The sequence below is a fragment of the Cygnus atratus genome, chromosome 3 (assembly GCF_013377495.2).
Source record: "Cygnus atratus isolate AKBS03 ecotype Queensland, Australia chromosome 3, CAtr_DNAZoo_HiC_assembly, whole genome shotgun sequence".
Taxonomy (NCBI): domain Eukaryota; kingdom Metazoa; phylum Chordata; class Aves; order Anseriformes; family Anatidae; genus Cygnus; species Cygnus atratus.
In genome coordinates this window covers 115,874,539-115,899,688 of record NC_066364.1, presented here as the reverse complement: position 1 = coordinate 115,899,688, position 25,150 = coordinate 115,874,539, and the positions used below count along the sequence as shown (strand labels likewise).

General features: G+C 42.1%; 1 protein-coding gene across 1 annotated transcript; it reads right to left on the bottom strand.

Moving 5' to 3' along the window:
• Positions 1 to 1,509: 1,509 nt before the first annotated feature.
• Positions 1,510 to 23,523, bottom strand: FERMT1 (FERM domain containing kindlin 1). The gene is made up of 15 exons (XM_035552964.2): positions 23,262 to 23,523; positions 19,624 to 19,796; positions 16,773 to 17,006; positions 15,128 to 15,274; positions 14,551 to 14,764; positions 13,482 to 13,584; positions 11,967 to 12,074; positions 10,913 to 11,044; positions 10,724 to 10,773; positions 8,812 to 8,936; positions 7,393 to 7,499; positions 6,219 to 6,440; positions 4,536 to 4,660; positions 2,507 to 2,648; positions 1,510 to 1,825 (listed from the first exon to the last, which is right to left on the bottom strand). Exons 2-15 carry the CDS (start codon positions 19,772 to 19,774, stop codon positions 1,652 to 1,654), a joined length of 2,034 nt encoding a protein of 677 aa, XP_035408857.1. The 5' UTR covers positions 19,775 to 19,796; positions 23,262 to 23,523; the 3' UTR covers positions 1,510 to 1,651.
• Between the last annotated feature and the right edge of the window lie 1,627 nt (positions 23,524 to 25,150).

Genomic DNA, 25,150 nt, shown 5'->3' with positions numbered 1-25,150 from the left:
CGTTCCCATATTCAGATCATTCAGACGGCAGGTAGCAAGTCGAGCTCTTCCACGTGACAGCTGTGTGATGAACTCTGCACCGAGAGTGGCGAGCACGGCGCTCTGCTCCCCGATGAAAAATTTAAGGCAGCCTCTTGCTGCCGAACGAGGGGCTCGGGCAAGCTTTAAACATTGCAAGTGTTCGGACTTGGCCTGTTACAGGTGGTGCTCACGCTCTGAGGAGAATACCCGGCTTGTGCCAAGCATGCCACTCCTCAGCTGGAGTAAACTTGATGGTCCCTCAACCCGTGCGCAGGAGGTACAGAGGAGAGGGACGTACAGCGAGCTGGGAAGCAGCCTGTATCTGCTCGCTGTACTGCAAAATATAAAGCCATGGTTTGTCTAAATTGAACGGGATTCTCCAGCAGCCTTCTGGCACGCACTGGAGAAAAGCACAGCAGGTGACAGCAGAATGACGGCTGTCCAGTCCCTGGGACATTCCGGAATTACACGGTGATTACTGCAACATCTCGTAGTGATAAGACAACACCTGTCCACTGTATTTCTTAGATATGTGAACCAGTTTGGGGTTTGTCCAGCAGTTTAATGAATCCTCCTGACTTTGTTCTCTCCTGTGCTTTACTGGTCACGACGCTCTGTAAGGCAGAACCAAAGTTCTCCCAGCGCAGTGGATGTGTGCGGCTCCCTCCAGCAGGCAGAGCTGGTAGCTACAGATCTGGTTCCTCAGGCAGTGTTACTGAGTAATCTCTTGTGTTCTGCCTTACAGCCAGGAGTAAGATCACTTCTACTGGCATTTCAGCTCCTAATTCAACTTCTGAACAAGTTTAGTTCAGAGTTAGACGTTACAGCAAAACAGTAACAAGGACAGAAGACAGAAGGAAGGCCTAAGCTCAGAGGCCTTTTTAACAAGCAAATAATTTAAAATAGTACCTAAAGCATTTTTTCAACCTGGAAATTTACACAGTTCCTCAAAAAATTAACATTCTGAATCCAGTTTTGTCAAGGTTAATGCTTTGTTCTAGCTGTCTGGTAGCTCCTGTGGCTTTTGTGGAATTATTTACATGGGTGAAGGTAGGCACAGTGTGACATTTTTGAACAATTGTGTAATCACTACTTGGGCTATGATAGCTCAGTGTGCAGGACTTCAGAACACTGATGGAATGCTTTCTGTTCACAGCACAAGTGTTAGACAGGTAGTAGAGCTCTGAAAACATATTTACTTAGTGTTCGTTCTGTTACATGCTGGCCTGTTTAACCGTGGGAGTTGCACAGCTATAACAGAGCAGAAAATTTGCTTATAATATCCTCAAGTAACTTGTTCTGACTGTTTGAATGGATTGTTGCAGCTGTAAATACTGGATTCAGAAGTGGCTAGACACCCTTCATTTGAAAACTTCTAGCTGTACTGAAGGAAAACAAACTTAATTTCTAGCGTTGATGATGGAGTTGCCACATCCCATCCAGTGATCTTGGCTTCAGTATTTAACAAAGAAACTGTAAAGAGTCAAATCATTACAACACGGATTGACACATACAGTGTATTTATTTGTCAGTAATAAACAAAGAGATTATACAATAACTATGGTATAAGAGATTATTGTATAATCCCTTGTCCTCTTAATCTGTGCCAGCAGAAGGGAAAGAGTTTGCCTCATTCCTGACCTCCAGTTAGTTTATGGAACAGTTCCTCATCCAGTGTTTCATTGTGGTCTTTGGAGCGGGTTGACAAGAAGATGTAGCCCCCGATGTACTCGTGGATGATTTTGCAGTCTGCACTCAGGCATGTGAAGGCGATAGACACATTCTGATCAAATTCAATTGCAACCTAAAGAAAATACATGTGGCAAGATCAGGAATGGAGATAAACTGCAGCATTTTTCTACCTGAGTTTGGGAGACAGAGTAAATGTGAGAGCACAGCTGGATCACACTTACTTTCTCTGCAAACCAAGCACTGTAAAAAATTCCGGGTCTGCCATATGTTGAGGGTCTTTGGCTGCTCGTTTCTTAATTTTCTACTCTAGCAGGGCCCTCTTGTGGTCAAAGGCCGTTTAGGCAGGCAACAAAACTGATTTTAACTGGATTTTTTCCTAGTGGTGCACTGAGAAAACTCAGAAGAGCAGGAATGGCAGTCCTGACTCTTTGCACTTAGCCAGTTATGCCACTGCAATTTAGAGGATGCTGCATGAGCTAGACTATACAGAGAGAGTACTATGAGATTTCTATGGACAGAGTGGTAACATAATGGGGTGAAATTTACCTTTGACTCTTTATATTTCATCCCACCAAAATCAAGGGCAACTTACAAAGAATAAACTGCAGATCTTTTAGTTTTCCGAACTTTGACTACAGACCCCATTAAGAAAAAAGTTAGAAAAAGAAGATTATTTTAGTATTTTACAACACTTTCAAAATCTTCTCACTGTGATGTTTAAAAAGATGTTCTGAAAGCATCCTCCCATGTCTTAAATGTAATGTCTGAATGCAGAGAGCTGTTCCAGTTTTACCTGGCGTATTTCCCAGTTCACATTCCACTGCTTCATGTTGGAGAACCTCCATGTTGTGATAGGGTCTCCTGTGGCTATATCTATTCTTATCAGCCTGTTATAGGACACCCCGAGCACATCATCCTTCTTGCTTCCTTTAAACCTGAAAAAAAAACCACAACCAAACAACCCTTGAGCAGACTTAGTTTGCAATGATTTCTGTCTAAAGAAAAATTTCATTAACCTTCCTGCCAAAGTGCAAAAAATGTGGGAAAGTTTACAGCAGCCTGGGACTGAGGAGAGCTTGGGCCTGTCTTCAGGACAGTATTTGTTACAAAACAAAGATGTAGGCTGGTGAATCATGGCATAAGATATAAGATGGCTGAAGTCTTTCCAGTTTATTGTTTTCTGTTAAAAAATGCTGTTCTGCAAAATGCATGAATTTGATTATATTTTTACTGGCAAAGCGTCAACAATATTTTTCCTTGCTTCACTTCAATAATGCTGAAACATGTTCTTGCATTTATCTTCACTTAAATGATACAAGCATATCAAAATATTTAATATTTTATATTATGTACCGCCATTAACTTATCAAAACAACTCAGTGTTAGCAAAATATGCATTTCTGAGTAGAAATCATATTACAAAACATTTCAACATTTCAACTTTCTTCTAACTAGAGATGAAAAATAAATACAAAATGATCAGAACTTTTTGCAGACAAATTTCTGAGCTGGAAAAAGCTGGGAAAAGATGACTCAGGTAAAGAAACTACCTTCATCTGCACTCATAAAAGTTGGAAAAAGTCTCCTCTGACAGCTGTTTGTATTTTCTATTATTTTGATTCTATTTTTGAGCCTTCTGGCCTTAGATTAAGCAGGCCCTGAGGGAGACAATGTGACTTGGACCACAACTGGTACCTTATTTAATAACCCCCTGAGATACTGCCCATTAGTTTGTAGAAATTCACCACAGGGTATTTTGCCCATTCTATAAAATGGGGTTTATTTTATTTTTTAGACAGAATTAGTGTTGACAGATGGGGCAAACCTCTTTACGTTAGTAAATTAAATACCAACAGGGAACGTTCCTGGGCACCAAACCCAAGTACCTGGTTGGCTCAACTGCTAGAAGAGTCCCAGGCAGAGTCCTGGGTGCAACCCAACCAAGAAGCACGCTCCCAGATAACTCCCAGGGATGGCTCAGGAGCTGGAACATAGAGCTTAGGTCTGTGTTCACTACCAGCTAACACCGTACTGGTAGTTTGCATGGCACTACCAGCTTTGGGGACATCAGAGAGTTTAATGGTATGGATGTGGGCTGTTCTGTGCCAGCTGGACTCTGTGCCAGAGTATGGTTTTCAACTTACTCAGTTTATACTGCAGATGATTCCTGAGTAGCACTGAAAGAGGTGGAAAGAACAAATTAAGGAGGGTGACTCCAAGTGTGGTTGTGTAAGTACTTCTCTTTTTTTTGGTGTTTTGTCGAGAGAAAAGGATGCAGGTCAGGTAGCCTTACAGAGCCATGCCATATTCAAGGCAAATGTCCAGGGAAACTGCAGTGAGCACAGAAGGACCTTTCTTGTGCTGACTGCTCTTAACCTAAAAGAGGGATCGTGTTCACTGTTTTCTTAATGAAATGCCAAAGACATTACGCTCAGCAAAAAGCATGCTATATTCTAATGAGGAAGAGTGGGAGTGAATGAACATATTGCAAACCTGAGAACACCAGTAAGATTTGCATTTTCTTTTACATTTTAGTGAGTTCATGTCAAGAAGGGTTTAATCCTGCTGATAGATTATTTCAGCCAAAGCCCAACAGATTTGTATGAAAGCAGACATAATGGAGTCTCACTCCAGGAATGGAGCTACTGAGTGCTACTGCTACAGAAAAAGCAGCAGCATGGAAGTTACTACAATTAAAAAAGGTCTGTAGGGGAAAAAGTACTAAGAGAATGTTTCCAGAACAAGGAATCAAAGAACTTCCTGAAAATCACTGACCATGAACATGTTAGGGCAGCTTGACATTGCCATAGCAGTGCGATTACCTTACAATGTAGTAGGACAAGCCAAACTCAGGAAGGGACTGCCATGCCTGAATAAAATGCAGCTTGGCCTCCACTAGGGACATCTGGGACACATTTTGGTGAGCTTCCAGAATACGAGCAGCCAACTGGGAAACACAGGAAGAGAGAAAGATTGCAGTTGACTGGAGAACAAAAACATCCCTGCTTTCACTAAATCAAACAGCCTTAGGTGTGATGCCATGTTCAGATACTGTATCGGAGAGAGCGAGCACCTGGGGACAGATCCTGAGCTACGAGGGCAGAACAGTGCAGGAAGGTCTCACTGTTTGTGTTTGTGCTGCACTGGGTCAAGCTCCAGCATGCCATAAAACGATCTTGTCCCTGCTTGCTGCCCACAGGCCCATTCTGTATCAGGAGCTTGCTGGGAAATGGGGATTTTCTGTCCCTTTCCAATCCCCTCAGCCATGTCTCCAGAAGTGTGAGGTATTTATTACTGGGGCAAGGACTTCCCTTGACCCCTTGATCCAACTGCTGTGGTACTGCCAAGCCAGACTGCTGCACCTAGCTAGTGTTACCAGCGAAATCTGGTCCTTGGCTCACTGTTGGCCAAGGCAGCAGGAGAAGTGGAAGCTCTGAATTGCGCATTCATTGTAAAAATGCTCCAAATCCAGCTACCCTGTAGCAACAGTCTGTTCTCATTCAGAACCTGCCCCACCCCAGGCCAGAATTCTTTTAGCCAGTTTGTTCTTGGTTCTCATCTTTCATTCCTCCTTTGGCAAAGCAGGCCTGACTGTGCTTGTTTTGGGCAGACTCCATCGGCTGCAGCTGAGCTGGAGCTGAGCATCTGGAAAACAATCCTGCTGGAGTGCTAAACACGCTGCACACACTGGGAAAATGGGCTCCTGCCGTCCTCCAGGTGGGCAGAGCACTCTCACAACTGAAGTGCTGTGAGGGAGGGAATGAGCTCAGCAAATCCCTCAGGGTTCCTTGCTGATGTACCTACCACTTGCTACTTGTTCAGGCATCCCACAAGCACTCTGGGTACCATGCACAGGCTGGATACAAATGTTTTTACAGCAACAAAAGTCCCCTTCCGTAGATAGCTGCTCTAGCTATAGAGTCATTTATTCAGTCCTGAAAGCAGGCTATGAAATCTGCAGCAAGCCCCTTTGAATCGGTGGCTCTGACAAGGAGATGGGATATTAGGGGAGATGCTGAGAGGCATGTACCCTATTACTTTGTCCTGCAGACTGTATCCTGAGTACAGGTGGGCTGAACTCTTTTGAATCAAAAGGACAAAGAATTAGGTAGAGAGGACGAAGGGGTACCCAGGCCAGGGGGGCAGGAAAACATTGTTTAAGATGTGGGCAGAACCTTCCCTTCCTTAAAAACCTTCCATGCTCACTGAAGAGACTTTGAGGGACAGCACCATCAGGAAGAGAACACGAGTGACTTAGGAGGTAGTGTGGATGTAGGGGTATTTGGAAGAAGTGCTGAGAGATGTGTCCCTGTGTTCAGTTTAATTAAAAGGCCTCTTGCTAAATATTTAAGGGACAAATGAGTATTGCAAGGTGATTCTAGTGTATGGCCAGGAATACCTCCATGGTTTCCAAATGCTGCTTGGATCCTGTCTCCTCCCTAAGCAATCATCTGCCCAGTCTTTGGAACCACCCATCCCCAACCACAAAGCCACGCTCAGGATACCTGCTTGGACTTGTATTTTTTTGTGTAACGTAATGAGACGAAGCATTCTGGTTTCATATCTATGTTTTCCGGATCAGAGACAGCCTGGGGTGACATAGTCCAGTTCTTCATCTTTAGAAATGAAAGGATCTTGTGGACCTCAGGATGGTAAGAGCTATCAGCCATTGTTTTGCCTTTTGAGGCCAGAACACAAGCAGCCATCCACCGAGCATATTGATTCTCCTGCAACAAATACAATTGTTGGATATTTGTGGACAAACCGTATATGAAGATTGCTACTGCTCACCCATCTTTCACTGCGCAATAAAACCACTCTAGAGTTACTCTGCTTAATTTGTGTGGATGTGTAGTTACGATAGCACTACTATTCTTCCCTGGCCGGGCTAATTCCATCTCCAGAATCTGCCTGCCAGTTAGGTTTTAATGTTTGAAAGCCATTTATCTTGAAAATGGTGTTATTCCTCTAAAAACATGCTTTCTTATAACATGCTAAAGAATGCACCGTGTAAAGCTGAGTTTGGTGTGTCTACAGCTACCACTGACATCAGCTGCTATATGCTATCACTGCTGCAGGTAATAGAAAAAAAAATCAGTATTTTATCCAATTGAGTATTTCAGGAAAATGGTCTGATGCATGAAGTTACTAGTTCACAGAAAGAAATCCATTATTTTGGAATAGATTTGATGGAAATTTTATGGCATGACTACTTCCCACCTGACAAAGTTTTTTACACAATTTGGATTGATACATTTCAACACAAACAAAATAAATTGAAATTGAAAACAAATGGAAGATCCCTATTGCACTACTCTCATCTGAATGAAAAGTTCTAATTAAGAAAAAGGAAGAGAAAAAATCCCAATCTTCTGAAACCACTGAGAAAAATTATTGCAATTTCTTTTGACATTTGTGATAGTATGTTCTTTTGTTCTTTACAGCAGCTATGCTTGGAAGCTGATCATAAAGATAGAATTAATGTTATTTTGTCCCCTAAGCCATTAAATATTTGTTAGACCCCCTTCACATCATTCTTAAATTCTACTAAACACGTAGATCATAAACTCTCCGGAGCATCCTTATTTTTCTATACAAATTCTAGAGCAGGACAATGATTCTTCTAGACAATCTGCTAATAAATCGGGAATAGAAACTTTCCCTTGTCTCATTACTCACATTATCACATTTTAAATATAGTTCATTCATGCCATCAGCAACAGGAATTAATAATTTGATTCCAAACTTCTTTGCTGCAACATTTACATCTGGTACAACTTCACATCCTAAATCACAGAGAATCAGAAAGAAATGGATTTATTTAATTAGGACATCGCTCACTTTAAGTACTGATTAATACCGAAAAGGAGTATTTAATGGTTGTTTTGTTTTGAGATCAAGGGCCAAGACTTTGAAAAGTCAGGCCTAATGAAAGCATTTTGTTCTAGTTCACTGCCTGGACTGGCTTGCCAGGGTGATGAACGCTCTGACCTCAGAGTGTTATTCAGTATGGAAGAGAAAAGATGCAACGCTCTCAAAACCTCAGCCTGATCTTAGGAAATGCTCAACACTTAAAATGGAGGATGAGATAGATAGGCACATTTTGGAAATTTTACCCGAAGTGACTTGAAAGCCTGGACTATATTCTCAGAAGCAACTTAGTACTGAAAATGGGACAGAGGTAACGTCTACAACAGAGCAGGCCAGTTCAGGGATTCCAGAGAACTCTGAGGACCTGGCATTTAGTGTTGATGGTGCTATGTTAGGCCTTCTGGATTCAGCTGGAGTCAGGAAGCCTACAGTTCCCCTTGGTGTCAAGGAACACCGAGGCCGTGGGCCACTCGGTGAGGTTCCAGTCACCCTGGCTAGTTTTACCATGCATTTATCTGACCTACTGAGGATGTGCAGATTGGTATGCAGAGCCATTTGTTCACAGGGGTCAATCTTCTTTCTATTTCAAAGGTTTCTTCTAGGATGAATCCTGGGCATCACTGGTTCCCTGATGCTGAACATATGATGTCCCTGCAGAAGTAGATGTAGATGGAGGCTATATATAATGCTGGTGTCTGCCCTGTGTTTCTCCTCCAGAAGCACCTAAAGCTGGTTGCAGCTATGGAAATCCCCATGCGTGAAACAAACAAGGCCTAGAGAAGGTCTTGGAGGTGACCCTGCACAGCAGTATCTAGGTACAGCCTACAGCATTCTTGCCCATTGCATCGTCCATAATCCTCTGCCACCAATGTGCGTTTACCAAGGCCAGAGGTGAGTACTGCCACTTAGCAGAGAGTAAAAACATTTGGCAGGAGAAGGATCCCACAGAGATCCCATTCCCTCTGACTCGTCTTCAAGTGAACTCTGGGGTACACGCCATTTTACAAGCTGGGTCCAGATAATCTTGATTTGGGCTAAGCTATTGAATCCTTTCTGTTTAGGCTTCTTCTGCAGATGCAGTCTGCCTGCTTAGGAGTATCAGTAACTGAAAAAGTAGTTTCAGGACTAAATACTACTGTGCTTGCCTTCTTGCACCTCGCAGGGATTTCTTGATTTATTCAATTCATGAGTACAACAGAGAAAGGAAAGAAAGGAAAAAAATCCTACCTTTTAGGTTTAGTTTCTCAATCGGTTCTCCCTGTGCAGATTCTGTGTTTTTAAAATAAGATACAGAAGTATCTTTAAAAACAAACCAGTATGGCTTGATAGATTTGATTGACAGCTTCCTGGGCCTGAAAGAAAAAAAGCAATCACATTTGTTGCCACTGAAATGTACAAAGTGCTAAGTCACGCAAAAATGCAACAAAGACTCACAAAGATTCAGTGTATTTCAGGAGAGAAAACCAGAAGTGTTAGCACTGATTTAGTAGAGAAATAACTTCACAACTACCTACGAAGATTATCGGTACAGTTAAAAAAAGAATTCTACTGTGTATGTAGTACTTTCCTTTAAATCTAAGGTGATGATGCAAAGATTACACAGCTAGCTGAAAAACAGCGCTTTACTACCCCCTCCTGCCTTCTCCAAAGCTTTTCTAGAAATCCTAGTTTAGTCCTTTCCAGAAAATTATGATTTTTATGTTTAAATTCCAAAAATAACTTTGATTTTCAAAACTGCTAACTATTTTAGCTTTCAATTTTCCAATACAGGCAAAAAAAATCTTCAAGAATAAGGGACTATTAGATTTTCTTAGACTAGAAAATACTTTCATATCCAAAAAAGTTAATGAAAACTTCTTTGAAAGCTTCTAATCATTCTTTTTTTTTTGAAATAATATTGTAGTTTTCCACAGTCTTATCACCCACCTGAAAGCAGTATTTACTAGTGTGCTATGTGGTGCACACTGTGAATAATTTTGAATAAAAGCTCACTGTATAAATAGAGCCAGCAGTATGTCATGCAGAGCTCTGCATTTAGGTTTCTAATGAGGCCAATAATTTTAGTAAGAAAATGCTGTTCTTTTAAAGAAATATTTTACAACTTACCAAATTTCTACAATGTGTTAGGTTTAGTAAGTGATTTACTATGTCTCTAGGAAATGTTTAATGATGAAAAATAACTGCTGAATGCTTTTAAAGCAAACTGCTCAGCTACTGGGGAAAAATAAACAATCCATTGTTAGAGGCAAGTAACTGATGGACCTTAAAAAGGCTTAAATTCCCTTTCATCATAAGCCACCTTAGTAATTTGCATTCAAACAATTTCTTAATAGGAAATTAATAATTCTTAGCAGTTAACCATAGTTAACAATTTTCCAGTGCAATTTTAAGTTTGCTGACTATACACGACTTGTTAACAGAATGAATCTAATAAATATTCATGCAATAGATACCTTTTATCCTTCTAAAACCTCAAGACTGCTTTGCGATGAAAAACACTGTAGACTTGAGATGAGTGCAGTCGTTTAAATAACCCTTAAATCAGGATACTATAATTGGATCACAGAACTATACTTTCCTCAGTTAACTTATTTAGGTGAGGTATTACTGAGCTGGTTTACTATACTTTTACTTCAACTTGAAACTCATTTTGATATTAGAAAAACAGACTCCACATTTGGTGAGAAAGGGACAACTTGTTTGAAAAAATACCCAAGGTTGCTTTCAGAAATCCTTCACAGGGGGATCTGAAATGTTTTTTCTTGTTTTTCATTGGCAAAAATGAATCACAGTAAAATATGACTGAAAACAAAATTGTAAACTCTCTTACTTAGGAACGATGACCGATAAGCACTAGGAAGTCACAGAGAAATATAAAGAGCAGCCTGGACTTTTAACAAGCACAGATATGGCTGCCCTAGCTCCTCAGAAGCTAGAAAGATGTGCTGAGAATCTGGCTCAGAAGCAGTAACAGAGAGAGATTTGAAAAGGATGATATTAGGCTAGTTAGATCTGTCTGGTGTATTTGTTCATTTACAACCTCAGGATCTACTGTTACGTTAGAATGCAAAACTTAAGGGATCTCTTTTATGGTAAGCTTTTTGTTTCGTATGTTTTATTATTAGCTTTAGTAACTCACCTAACTAGCCTGAGATAATCAGCAAGTTTCGGGATGTCTGTGATGTCCTCCTATCAGGAACAATCAGGAATAATTTTAGTACAATACACTTTGTAATTGTCTGTTAACTCTGGTAAGAAATCAGGTAGGCTCATCACAGTCAATACATTTGACATAGCAAAAGCACTTGTGGGATGCAAAAGAACGTACCAAAATGTTACTTGTCTTTCCCCCTTCCAGTGCCACTTCCAGATTAGAAAGCGCAGCTTCTATTTCATCTACTTCTGATTCACCAGTGAAATTTTGTGTCTCTGATGATGATGATAACTTGCTTACATGGTACTAAAATAAATCATCAAGAATCAGATTTGAATGGTCAAATGTACTTGAAATATGAGTCAAATGCCAATTAGCAACATATAATGACAATATATGAAAACAGGCTATTTGTCTTCTGGGTCTTGGCCAACTATGTAAAGTTCTGCAACATGGCACCTCTTAGAGGGAAACTGGTGAGCCCAGTAGGATTTCCAGTGCAGTTACTGACAGAAGTTTCCCATTTCAATTGCCAGGATTTATATTCCTTCACTCTAATCATCCTGTTCTGTGTTCCGTGAGACTGACTCTGCTAACGTTAACATCCTAGTGCCGTGACCTCTAAGTGCCATCCGTACTAGGTGGAAACTTGGCAAGGTCTCTGGCGTTGGTCGTGGCAGGCTGTGACTTTTTGGCAGCTCCATTTACATTTAGAAGAAAGGGATTTATTAATAATAAACATTTGTGCCTTACTACCCACAGTCAGGGACTAGGCCACAGCAAATCACGTTAAATTTATACGTACTCCATAGTGTCTCTATCTTCACATTGTTATACAGTTGTGTGGTTTGTTTTGTTTTTTGTCTATTGTGAACATATGTATTTATGTATTAGACTTTCAGGAAGAACACATGAAAGGGTGGTAGCTGGCATGAAAAGCAACACTTCGTAGTAAACCCCTTCAGAACAGACTGGTATCCAAGTGATATCCCACGTACTACATCCTGGTAGTGTTAGTAAGTGGTTCCATAAAGTGTATAATTATTCAGTTTGAATAATGGCATGCTGCTATTGAATTTTAGTTGGATGTTCTTATTGTTTCTCACTCCAATAGTAGATCCCCAGCCCCCAGAGAGCTATTGGCCTGGGCTCTGTTGAAGTCCTGTCCTAGCTTGTGCCTGCCTCGAGAAAACAGGTTTTGCAGCTTGGATCAAGATCAAGTACATGCCTGTAGTGCAGCAAAGATCAGCATTTCTTCCTCTGTGCAGTCAACTTCTTCTAACAGGATGGCCCAGCGGGCTTGCTCATATATTTGGTTTATCCGCACTGCGTCATACTGTAGCAAAAAAGAACAGCACTGGTCAGTAACGATACAGATTGAACAGGATACAGATTCATGATCAGCTACAACTGATCTAGCATCGGGCTGAAGCCATAAAGGTTGTTTCCTTCCTTCCCCCACTTCTGCCCTGCTGTCTGTTCCTGTCCCTCTCTTGTAGTAGCTCACATGGTTGTACGTAGGCTCAGAGTGACTTGCTGATCCAACAGAAAATTAAGCAGGACTCCGTGGCTGAAGCAGAAGGGAAGATTAAGACATCCCTTTTTGTGGTAATAGGTTTTGGACTGGCTTAGACCAAATGTGAAACCACACTGCGAGTGAAATTAACAGAAGACAGAAATTCTTTTTGCTTTTGGCTTCTTTGGTTCCAGCTCCAGTCTTTCACTGGCTTGACATTTGTCAGATCCCGCTGTAAAATGCATTAATTCAATTTCCATTTTTTGCGCATGGATTGGGTTTCACTCTCTGTTTGCTTAATAAGCTGAAGTGACTCATAGATAATCATGCTTCAGAGCTGGCAGAAGGTGGCTGATGGGAGTGTGACCTCTCTCTTTCAAAGGCTACTTAAATAGCTTACTGCTATCTTGGGTTATTTCATGGCTAGGGCAAAGAATGGAAATGTCTGGGCTGCTGAATTTGAGGCTCCTATTTGATCTTTAGTGGGGAAGGCATTTCACCCATAACATGCCACCTGAACAAGAAAATACCTTTCTGTTTATCTGAGATGCCTGAAATGAAACAGATTTAGAGCAAATAACAATGTGAAGGCCAAATCCATTTGACATTTAAACTCTTGTTGATTTATACTGGTCAGTGGTCATGCTTTAATTTCTCTAAATGTACCACCCAGGCCTTAAAAACCCAGGCCTAACAAAACCACAGTGACTGACTTAGTGAAAATAAAGGCCAGTAAGAGGCAACTTGAGAAAATGCAGTCTTGTTTACAAATAGGACTCAAACACTTTTGTTGAGTGCTTCTGAGAGCTTGAGCCCAGAAAAGCTGAATATTCAGTGAATGGCAGTGAAACATAAATACCACTTTTAAGTCTATTTTCAAAAATAGGGCTTATACCTTTACATCATTTAGGATACTATTGATTTACTTTTCTGCTTAGTTTTTCATGTTAAAAGTGAAGCAGAAAGTGAACTACCCCCTCTGGATATCCGGATACTGTTTCTGGTGCTCTTCAGATCTCATCTTTTTACTTAAGATCTTATCTCAGGTAAGGAATGGTGATTCAACATCCAGAGGGGAAAAGTGCAGTCTTAGCTATGGGGAAGAATTAGAATTTGATCTCTGAAGGGCCTGTAACAAATCCTAGATAAAATTCAGTATCCTTATACAAAAGATCCTTGACATGAAAGCAGTCAGACAATGAACAACAATAAAAACAAAGCTCTTACTTTTGAATTCAAATCAAAGAAAGTGTAATATTTAAAGCGTAGAAGAAGCTGATCATCCTCCAGAATGCCTTGTTCCATAAGTGATCGGGATGAATCTAGCCAGCTGCAGAAGAAAACAACCCACAAAATCATTTGTACAGGACAAGCTATCACATCTGCAGTGCTCTAATGTAATCGTGAAACGGAAATGGGGAGGATGAACAGCTCTATTTCCTGCAAGTCTGGGAAAAATTCACATAATTTGAGAAAGTGGAACATTCAAATGGATTTCCAATTTTCACTGTACAAACACAATACCTAAAATCTCTCAGTTTTTGTTCTCCAGCACTACTCAAAACATCAGGAATAGAAGACAGAAACTGAGCAGTAAATAGCTACAGGGTGACCTGTGCTAGCAAGATTCTTTCTAATTGCTCTCCAGAAATGGGATGTTAATTTAACTTCCCATGTATCTTTAGAGCTCTTGCTTTTCACTTCAGTATTTGTTGTTTTATAATTCCAGCTACTTTTGTCTTTTAGGGAAATTCAATGACAATGGTAAAGTTACTGTTAAATGCTCCATAGACCTGAAAGACGGCAGTCTGTATTTCAGTCCTAGAGACGATCCTCTTAAATGCCTTCATCACTAAACCCCTAGTGTTCTGTATTCTTCTGTAGTGTTCAATAAGTAACACTTGTTTGTGCATAATTCAGGAACTCGGGATCAAAAAACTTGTTTGTGCATAATTCAGTTTGCTATCCAAACTGTCCTTTAGCTGTGCCCACAGTGCTACGCACTTCACTGGATCTGCCTTCATCTAACAACAGAATTTAGTCCAGAGCCTGCACAATTACATCATTCATCACTTCAAAACCAAATGGTCTAACCAAGAGTGCTGAAAAAAAGAAAAAACATCAAAAAGAGTCTAAGTATTTCAAAAAAAACCACACCTTGATCAAAGCATGTTTATAAGTATCAGTATATCCATTTATCACGGTTTTGTTTTCAAGTTCTGGTCTGCACTTAAAAAGCTGGATTAATGCCACCCCTGTTCAGCCAGCTTATGAAGAACTCAGAGAGACTTCTTACCCTGCATTGAGTCTGGCTTTGTCAGCTAATGTCCGAGGCTGGTACATCTCCGCTAGTGTTTCTGGAGAACAGATGGGATGACTGAAGGCAAGGACGTTGCAGTTCTGCTCAGTCAAGGGACTGTCACTGAACCAAGTGACCGTAGAAGAAGCTGGTGTCCCACTGATGGGATCATACGTGGGCGTCATGGTTTTACTATATAAACCTGGACTTGCTGCAAGTTAAAACAGTAAAGTCTTATTCCACAGAAGACTGCCTTCAGACTTGGGTGGTTTACCACTTTCCATTTACATTTTCAAAGAGCTGCAGCACATCCTTTGTGCAGGGCCACAGCTGATCACCTCTTTTCTGGTATGGCCTTTCACAGAACGATGGAAAGGAAAACATTTAAAAAACAACAGAAAATATTGATGTATTGGGGATTTCAGTAACTTCTTGAAGCTACTAATTTCAACTCAGCTGTGTCTCTATCATCCTACATTAAACTGTTCTCCTTGTTTTTAGTTGCATAATGAAGAATTTCTTCCTCTTTTTGACTTTCATTTAGAAGAATAAAGTCATTCTAGTTTTTCATTACCTGATAATCCGGAACTCGCTGGAGAGTTGCACAAGTTTAAAATATCTTCTGTAACAGGTTCTTTGTTGTTCTTGTCTTTTTTCTTCTTCTTTCTAATTGTATCTTCTGACTGCTTCAGCAAAGAGAGTTCTTCTGACCGTCTGATATCTACAATGGCAATTTGGGAAGTAAAGTAAGATGAAACATTTGAAACTTACAAGATTACATCCAAAAAAAACACCCATGATTGGTAACAGCATTTGGGGAAGCTCCATGTTGCAGTCTGAACCTTATTTTTAGCAATTCAAAAGGAGTACCCACGGAAAATCCGGTCATTTGATAACAAGGCAAAAGACTTTGGGCTGTGAGAGTGAGTTTTGCCACAATTTAAGCCTCTTTTGTAGCAACCATCATTGCATTTTAGAATGGGAAAAATTCTTCCTAAGGGCTATGCAATCACCTTTGAGTGTAATAATCTCAATGAAATGTCTGACTTACTCATAAGCAAGAACGGAAATGGAACCACTGTATTTGAAGTTCATGCCTTTTATTTTTCAGTTAAGAATTTTGTATTTCCCCTAAAAGATTCTGTCTTGGCGATACGCTGTTCACTACTGCACTACTGATTCAGACATCTATTGTCAATTGCAAATCAGAAAAATCTGCAAAATATTTGTATCTTGGAGCAAGCAAAGACATTTCTGACGCTGTTCACTCATGAGAAAAGTTACAGGGTCCTTGTACTAACAGAATCTGAAAGTAGAACTATTTAGTTCAACCAAATGTCAGTTGAACAATTATGGCATTATTTTTATCAGAGCTATTAAATGTAATCAAGACATACTGTCCTTTCCACAATCCACTGCTAAAGGATGAAATTGAAAGCTACATTGTGGTCAGTATAGCTTGAAATTCCTTCTGAAGATGAATGTGTTGATGGGCTAAGCTTTGAAGATCTAAAGGCAAATGAGTATTAGGTGTGCCCTAAAATGAAAAGGCTCTGAAGACTCCTTGCAGACTCAACTTATTCCTATTGATCACGGGCACACAGGTCTGGCATGCTGCAAAACCTCATTTCTGCTTAGGTGCTCCATCCTGGGAAAGAGCTGCAACACATTCATGGGCTTGTAAGGGGCAGCCGGGTATGCCCTGACCTGAAGAGGTTTATGACAGTTCTGAGCACTCAAAACACGCTCCTTCTAAAGTAAATACATATAACCAATTCACCAAGTTGAATGTCATCTTACTGATGTTGGTGCAGGTAGATGATAAATCAGTTGGCACCATGGGCATCAGTTGCCCATGCTGAAGGCTGGTGTAGGAGATTGATAAGCTCGAGCTCTTAGTCAGTGGCATAAAATAAGCTGGACTCAGTCCAGGCATCCCTACAAAACCATCAAAAGGGCTTTGATTATCTAGTCCCCCTGCGGCTCATGGAAAGCATTACTGACACTATCTTCATCAGAATTATCACAATGACTGAGAAACACTGACATGCACTGGATACTGAAAACAACAGCAAAAAAATATCTTCGTCTTTTCACCCCAGGTCAACTCAATCAAATTTCTCCTTGAGCTAAATGGGGAGTAAGGACTTCACATCAAAACAAAGTCACCTAATAAAATGCTCCAATGTAGCTGCCAGAGGGGATTTAGCTTTACTTACTGAGGATTTTGCAGATGTCACTGACAGCTTTGAACACCACAGAAGAAAAGCTGACTTTCAGTCTCACGGTCTTCGTGTTTGGCAAGCGAAGCCGCAGCATTTTGTGCTGAGTAGTAAAGAGCAGCTTAGCATCTGCCTGCACCCCACATTTATCAAGAGTCCAGTGGGTTTTCAGAAGCCAGCATTTTTTTTGCTCCCACCAAAGAGCATAGTCTGACCAGTCTTGGGGCATTTCTAGAAAAGAATACAAAATGGCTATTAATACGTTATGTAGCAAATATACTAAAAAATCAGCTTTGGAAACAGCTTTCTGCACATAGAATTTATTTGCATTAATGTAGTGACTACAGTTCCTCAGATCTAGACCCCATCTGCTGAATACTTGTGACAGTTGCTGGGGTTTAACTATGTTAACCGAGACGATGATTGTCACATTGCCTTTATCTCGCAGGTATCCACAGGGAAAGCACATCTCCCAAGTCCTTGAAGTCTCGGTGACACACAGCCAAGGGCTGTTCCAGGAAAGACATGGTAATTCAGCTCTTCTCTATGGCTGCACCATTAGACTAACAAGGATGGCAACATACTTTATATAATCAAGGAAAAGAATTAAGTTGGGAGTAAGCCCTGTAACAATCAGGAAAGAGTTAACAAGCTCTAACAAATAAGATGACCTTCTCTACCACACAGGATCCAGAAACTTGCAACAGAGGTAGAAGCTTGTAACAGAGGTAGAATGAATATGGTACAGGTAATGCATTAATGGTCTGTGCAGAAGGGCAGGCTGGTGTGACTGACCAGGGACTGACAAGAGTTGCCTACAGAAGCTTCTCAGAAAAAAAGATAGCCTGCAAAGAGATGACTGTCTTGTTTCACTAATTTCGACTTGCCTGTGTTTTGATGAAGTAAAAATGGGTATTCTGTACTTTGAAAACATGCAGATAGAGAAGCGCTTGCTGAATCAAGAACAGATGGAAGACTTTGTTCATGTGCTACACAAATAATTTTGGAGGGAAGAGAGCAGTGTCTTTTGTCTGATGACTCTTGAGCAGTAAGTATCCTGACCTGAAAGGTGTAAAACCTTGACTAGCTCAGCTTGAAGAGTACACACATAAGGAAGGATACGAAACATTGCTGCTTTCAATTCTGTGGGGAATTCCAAAATTAAATGACTTCCCAGATACCAATGATGTGTAGTATCAGCTAGTTTGTGTGATCTTGGTCAAGTCGTTTCAGTCTTCTGAGCCATTTCTTGTTCCTCCTCACCAGCTCCGCCAGGCAGAGTGTTCGTCCCTGTGTCTACAGCACAGTAGAGCCCTGTCCTGTTTTGGAATTTCTTGGGAAAATTGTCTCTCAAGAGAAGTGTTGGTGCAAATCACTTAGTTAAAGATTTGCTTTAAATATTAAAATATAAAGCTTTTTGCACTAATTGAGTACACTAGCTTCTTCTAGTTATAAAAATGCTGTGAAAAGTTAGCGTCATGACATAGTGAAACTCGGGCTACCTTGTTTTGCTGGCTGAATCGTGTGTTTAAGTAAGCAGAGAAGTCAATAGAAACGTATCTTGCTTTTTAGATTTTCTTCATCACAGATTTCCTACCTGCTCTAATGTTGGGAAAGGGATACCTTAATAAAATCACTATCTCCAACTAGAGTTTTTCCATTACAAAGGATTTTTCTGTAAAAATGTCCTTCCATTGAATAGGAGACTTTTGAAAAAAATATCTTGTGTCTCCCTTTTGTTTCCGTCAAACCCCATGTTTCAAAACAAAAACTTTCATCTGGCAGTAAGAACTCTGAAATTCTTAAGTTGCTGAGTTTAAATTTCTTAAGACTATTTTGCTGAAGGGTTTTCTTCTAGTTCAGGTTTTCTTTTCTTGTTTGTAAAAAGTCAAGCCATGTAAAAAAGACTAAAGTTTCAAGGAGGTTCTTTTTTGACGGGTAGTTTTTTGTTGCCATAGATCTCATATTTCTAGAGCAGTGTGTAGAAACGCAAAGCTCGTGGCATTCCCATTTGATGAGTCTAGTCTAGCAAACGTGTTCCTTTCTGTGTGAATTTGGTGATTGAAGACTTCTAGGTATAGATTTCCAGAAAAAAAAAAGAATAGAACTTGAAGAATGCATTGCATATGGGACCCTGTGACATTGGTGTAATAATCAAATACTGTACTACCTTGTCTGTATCTAGCATTCTGCAGTGTCAGAATACAGATGATCATTTTGGGAGGCAGCTCCATTTGGTGGCTTTGAGTTAAAGAAACTTTGATTCTCTGATTGCCTGTAGGGCTGATGTACTCTGACTGTACACAGGACATTTTACCTTTCATCTCCTTACAATTTTGACTCAGCCAGTCTCTGCTCTGAGCGGCTGTTCCCTACTGGATATATGAAATGGATAACGTGGCTCAGATTTTGGGTAGGGTGCTACTATAGCACAGTAAACTATCTTTCTAAATGCACTTGTAACAACTAGTCCTTTCTCTGTGATGGCTACAGATGGATAAATCAGGTATCAGCTACCTGTATTGCCCTCAAACTAGCCACCTATAAAGTCTATCTGAAATGGGAGCTGAACAGTTAGTCTAGTCCAACTGTATTTGTCTAACTGAAAGAAAAAAAAACACAAAGTTTTGTTTGCATTATGATAGTATAGGGGCTCTAATCACAAACCGGGGTTCTATCCACATGAAAAGCAATCCTGAGTCTGCAGCACCTACATGCTAGGTGTACTGTTTCTAAGACATAAGTGAGGCAGTGCCATTTCAAAATGTGCTGAAGCCTCTTTTTGTGGAGGGAAAGCTGCATGTATTATTTTAATAACACTGTGTAAATGAAACAGGTCTTTACTCACTGATCTGTTCTACTAATTTCAGCATCACTCCTCCAATATGAAGGTCGCCTGTGACCCGTAGTGTAAATTCTTTTTGCTCCTCTTCATACTGGTGGTCAACTGACACCAAGAGCTCCCAGGAGTTAGACCCATATGCACCTGAGGAAGTCATTTTCCAAAGATCTGCGTAAGCTCTGCAAAAACAAATACAAACAAAAAGGATATATGTATTTTTTTACTCTACACTTTGAAACCAATGCATCTCTCCAGTCTCAAAACACATCCATGCTGCCAAGACTTCACAACAGCCTTGGCAGGACTTCTGATGTGTTATCTTGTTACCTCTGAACTAGACTCTGTTCTTGTGATTACTTTTACAAGACAGGCATGTGGGATTTTTTGTTTCTTTGTTTTTTTTTATTCTGGATGTATTTTTTTCCCTAACTCAAGCGTCTCCTGTTGGGTAGAGTGAGCCCAGTTTCACCCAGGTTTCCCCACTCTGCGATGCTAATCTGTCAGTCAGGACACCATAAAGCCTGCAGTTGTGGGTGGGATCTGTTTTGGCAATCTATCCAGTGAACAGAAGAATTTCCTTGACTTGTACACTTATAATTGTAATTTTCACTGCAAATGGAAGTTCATACTTGCAGGAAAAGGCAGATGAGTTCTGCTAGCTCGGTCCCATGAGACCAAAACCAGAGCAGTTTTACTTCTTTGGGTAGGTGCGAAGGGGGAGACGAGTAACTGCAATGTCTCCAGCAACATCGAGGCACGTAACTGCAGTTCCAGCTGACTGTCTGCTTGCCCAGGGATGTAAGCACCTATCCTGTCTCGGCACAGTGAATCACCTGAGATCCCACCAGGCTCCTGCCAGGACAGGTAAACAGCAATTGTGCCAAGCCAAATTAGAGAGGATGCTCAAAGTAGAAGCTCTGGTTGTGATCAGTAGAGTTCTGCGAATTACTGAAGCAGGAGGTAGGTATCTCTGTAGGAGGTAGGTAGTCACTGTAGGTATACAGTGACTGATGCTGCAGGGAGGATTTGGGATATTTGAGCAGTGAAAGAAGGCACCAGATTAGCACTCAGTGTCTGGTCAAACCAAACCCTAAGAAACTCACCTTTGCAGTGCAAGCTTAGGCAATGAAGTGGATGACTTCCACTTACTACAGACTTTCAGCAGTATCTGAGAACCCAAGTCACAGAGACGCTGGTCTTTGGCACAGTACACAGACTGCTTGAACATGAAAAATAACTATGTTATATCCCCTCTAACATTGTTTGTAAACGACTCAATGTTGACAGACATTTGCAGGTCTTTTAAAAAAATACTAAGTTATGTCAAAACAGAAAATCAAGGACCATTCCCATACGTGAGGAATGACAGAACAGATTATGACCCTTTCTAGGACTGACCACAGAGCAGACTAGATTAGGTTATGTGAACATAAAATGAAACTAGGGGTTAAGTACCTCATGCCTAGCAGGGTTTTCTAGTTTTCAGTCCACCTATGCACCAAATTTAATGTAATTATGAAACTTTACATTACCGATTAGATAACAGAAGAGGGATTTGGGCCAAAAGATACTACTTGAGAGCAAAGCCCAGTTCAATGGTCAGAGGTTCCCTTCCAGAGGCACAAGGAGGCTCAACAGCCAGCCTGTTACAGCTTAATCTTCCCCAAACTTTCAAATGTTACTTGTGTTTCTTAACTTCCTACAGCTTAAGAATTTCAATAGGAAGACTTCTGATATTTTGTTAAATTACAGATCATTCAGTATTTTTATTATGGAGTACACCATAATGTCATCTAACCATTTCAGTCAAGTTCTTTGAAAAGCTGTTCTCAGAATGTTGCAGACTTGGTTCCTTGAACTCCTTTGGGTCAGGGCCACACATGTTGTCAACCCTATTGATATAAAATTGGGTATCAAAGGGATAATACAGGTATGGTGGTAATGACAGTCTACTAATAAGGAAGAATGATTCCAAACTTAAAAGCAATGAAAGTGTGTGTTAAAGATTCGATTGAAGCCAAAAAAATGAAGAACAACATGAACAAAACAATCTGTCCAGCTCAAAACCATCCCTTTAGGGGGAAAATCACCTTACCACTGAGTTTCGCTCTCAGAGTGCTGGTAATCTGAATGTCTAAAATCGTGACAACTTACAACAGAGCTCTAACAAAAAAAAAACACAGAGGACTCCAAAAGGCCAATTTACACCGAGGAACAAATGCTGTTCCTATGTTCTTGCATGTGCCAGCCTACACCTTTTCACCAAATAGTTGCTCAACTAACAAGGGCTGGTACTTATCCAAAAAGTCTGTTTTTTCTTGGTAAATAAAGACATTGTATTGTACACTGGAAAAAACTACGGCTGTACTGCCTCAGGGATGGAGCTGGGATTTTGAATTTGTGCTGCTGTGCACCACATGGATTTACTTGGGTGTGCTTTAGACCAGGGGGTTGTGGAGGGCAATGGCTGTGCCTCTCTTGAAGGCACAGTGTCCAGGAGGCACAGCTCCTGAGCCGGTACAAGGGCAGTACAACTTGCAGAGGTCAGTTGTTATTACTCTTTATGCACAGCAAAACAAAAAGAAAGTCAGAATGCCACCAGTCACTCCTAAGCATCAATAACAGCATAAAAAAAAATAACAATCTATAGTTGACTAAGCATGAAAACGATGCGATTTCACTTTGAGAGCACATGTATGAAATCTAGCAAAACTATACTTTTGTCTGCACTTCACCATAAATCGGTATCATTATGTTAAAAGTATCTCATCTGTCCTCGTGTCAGCAAAACCATCTGGGTACGTTTTTTCTCTTCTTCTTTTTAAATTTGGTTTACCTTCCGGATACAATTCTGCGTACAAACACTTGTGCTGAAATGGGTGAAAAGGAGCAGCCCAAGGGGTGGGCGAAGCTCTCTTCGACACGGCTGGCTGACAGGGCTTGGAAAACCATGGCCTGGCGCAGCTAGTTCTGGCACTCGGTCATTCCCCAAAGCTGCTCCCTTCCTCACTTCCTCTTCAGAACAAGAGCTTTCAGTTTGGTGATAAAACACCACCACCAGTAAACCTCTCAGAGGGCACAGCACAAACAACGCCTCGTCTTGAAAAAGAGGCAAGACGCTCAACAAGGACAACTAACTGTTGTGCATTAAAACCAAAAAAACAAGCTGTCAGGGCGCGCTGCACGTCTTAAAACCCTCAGGCCAAGCGTGGATCTGCTGGGGGAGCGCAGGCGCTGTGGGGCCTGGCACCGGGGTGTCCCAAAGGTGCCTCTGGTCGGGGGTTTTGCAAAGCCTGGTGGCCAAGGCAGCTCTGAAAGCAGCAGTCGTGCTCTGCCCAAACAGCCCTCGGCTTCAAACTTAGCACGGGAATAGAGGAGGATGTTAGTGTGTTACAGCAGGAAAAGGCTCGCCGCGGGATGTCGACGCCTCGGAGCGTTTCTGGGGCAGGCAGCTTCACGGCCCCTTCCAGGACAGGAGGAATAAATCGGCACCAGGGCGGGCCCCCCCTGCCTGCCAGCAGCCGGCGGGCTCGGGCCTGTGAGGAAGTACCGGGAGGGATAACGACAGCAGCGTGCGTGCTGGCCCCGCGTCCCCCCAGCCCCAGCGCCTGCCCCGCAGCGCGCCCCCGCCGCCCCTCACTCACTCGCTCGCTCCGAGTCGGGCCGTCCCTCGCCTCCCGCCCGGTTCCTGCTCCCTTCGCCTCCGCCTGGCAGCTCGGGGACGGGAGGAGGAGGAGGAGCGAAATGCCCAGCCCTACCCCGCACCGCAGCGGGGCCCCGGGGGCTGTGTTGCTGAGGGAGCCGCTCCGCTCCCGCCCTCTGCCGCGGCAAGCAGCCCGGGGGCGCAGAGCCGCGCTGTGTTCTGCCCTTCGCTTCCTTGCCCTGCCCTGCCCTGCCCTGCCCTGCCCTGCCTTTGCTCCGCTCCCGCCGCCGGGAGGGTGAGGAGGAGCCGGGGAGCGCCGCCCTGCCCTGCCCTGCTGGCTGAGGAGGCTGCGGGTCGGCGTGTGGCGTCTGAGGGGACCCCGGGGGCTGAGGGGACCGCGGGTCCGGGGTGCTGTCTGTGAGGGTGAGGGCTTGCTCGTGTCCTGAGAACTCCAGGAAAACCATCTCAAACGCCCACCTCAGCCCCTCGCACCTCAGCCAACAGAGTACAAATGATAGGCGTGCAGCCATGGCCATAACCGGGCTCCACTCACTGGTTTTGGACACCGTGCTTTGGGTTCTTGGCAAAGCTTGCACCACAAGTGTTTGCTCTTGAGTGGGGCTACTGCAGAGCTGGAGCTCGACATGGCCAGAGCAGTCTGGGAACAGGGAACAGCAGCGGTGTGTAAATGTACCTTCTAGCAGGAGTGGCTGGACTGTGAGGAAAGGCCACCACCAGGAAGCTGATAGCTACCCTCCAGAACAAAGAGCGGAAAGCCATATCTGAAATACTTCCATATCTCCCATTAGGAAGTGAAAGCCGGTGCACAGAAACCATAAACATGATCTTAAAGTTAAATATTAACACCAGGGTAGCTTTACAGAGGTTAGGACTCTACAGCGAGTTACTGTTTGAAAATGTAGCAATGCGGATATACACCGCTTTGTAGTGACTTGGGCTGAAAGCTTTCCTACTTCTGTCTGAACGTCTTCCTGTGGTGTTGGGTGTGAAACTGATAGGTATGACAGCAAAACACCCACAGGAGCCAAATTCAGGTCTGTGGCGGTGAGGAGGGCTTGTTAGGGAGATCTGCCTAATTTTCATTTAACTGGAATACCCAAACTCCAAGGCTGTCGTGCCACATTAGGTATACCTGCGTTGTTGCTTTTAGGATGCAGTTGTTGAGTGATTTGAGACCTGTGGTTAACGTAGTAAAAAGAAGTTTGGTTCCGAGGGTGAAGTACCAGAGAATAGAAAGGCATATTTGTGACTTAGGGTTGTGTTACAATGCACAGAGTAAAAGTGCATTAGATTGACTGGAAGTGGGCAAGTGCTTCTCTAAAAGGCAAATTCTCACAAAAATCCTTTCTTGCCTTAAACTTTGTGACCTGTTTGGTAGGCATCGTGACCAGGTAAAACATAGTACATGAAAAAAATGACAGGAGAGAGAAATAGAGAAAATCAAGGAAAGTATTCTTTCAAACTAAACGCACAGCCCCAGAAATGAGTCCTAGAGGCTGGAGAGGTAGAAATAATGCATTTTGAAACTGTCTCTGGAGCAAACAGTTTCTCTTGCTAGAACAAAGCAGATGTGAAGTGGCAGAACCACAGATAAGATCACAGCCTGTTTGCTCCCTTTATTGCTGTCATGGATTAAGCCACTGAGCTGCTCTGGCTGCACCTGTCTCTTCAGGTTGTTTGCACGTGCATCGTCAAGATTGCATAAGCCTCAGACATCCTTTGACTCAAAGACTTGAGAGCACATGGCTTTCTAAGCCCTGTCACCTGGAAGCACTGACAGGCCTTTAATTGCCGTGACTGGCCTTACCTGGACCATCCCAGACCCTGCCCATGGACCCAGTAAGCTCCAGGTGAGCTTAGGTCTGGGTC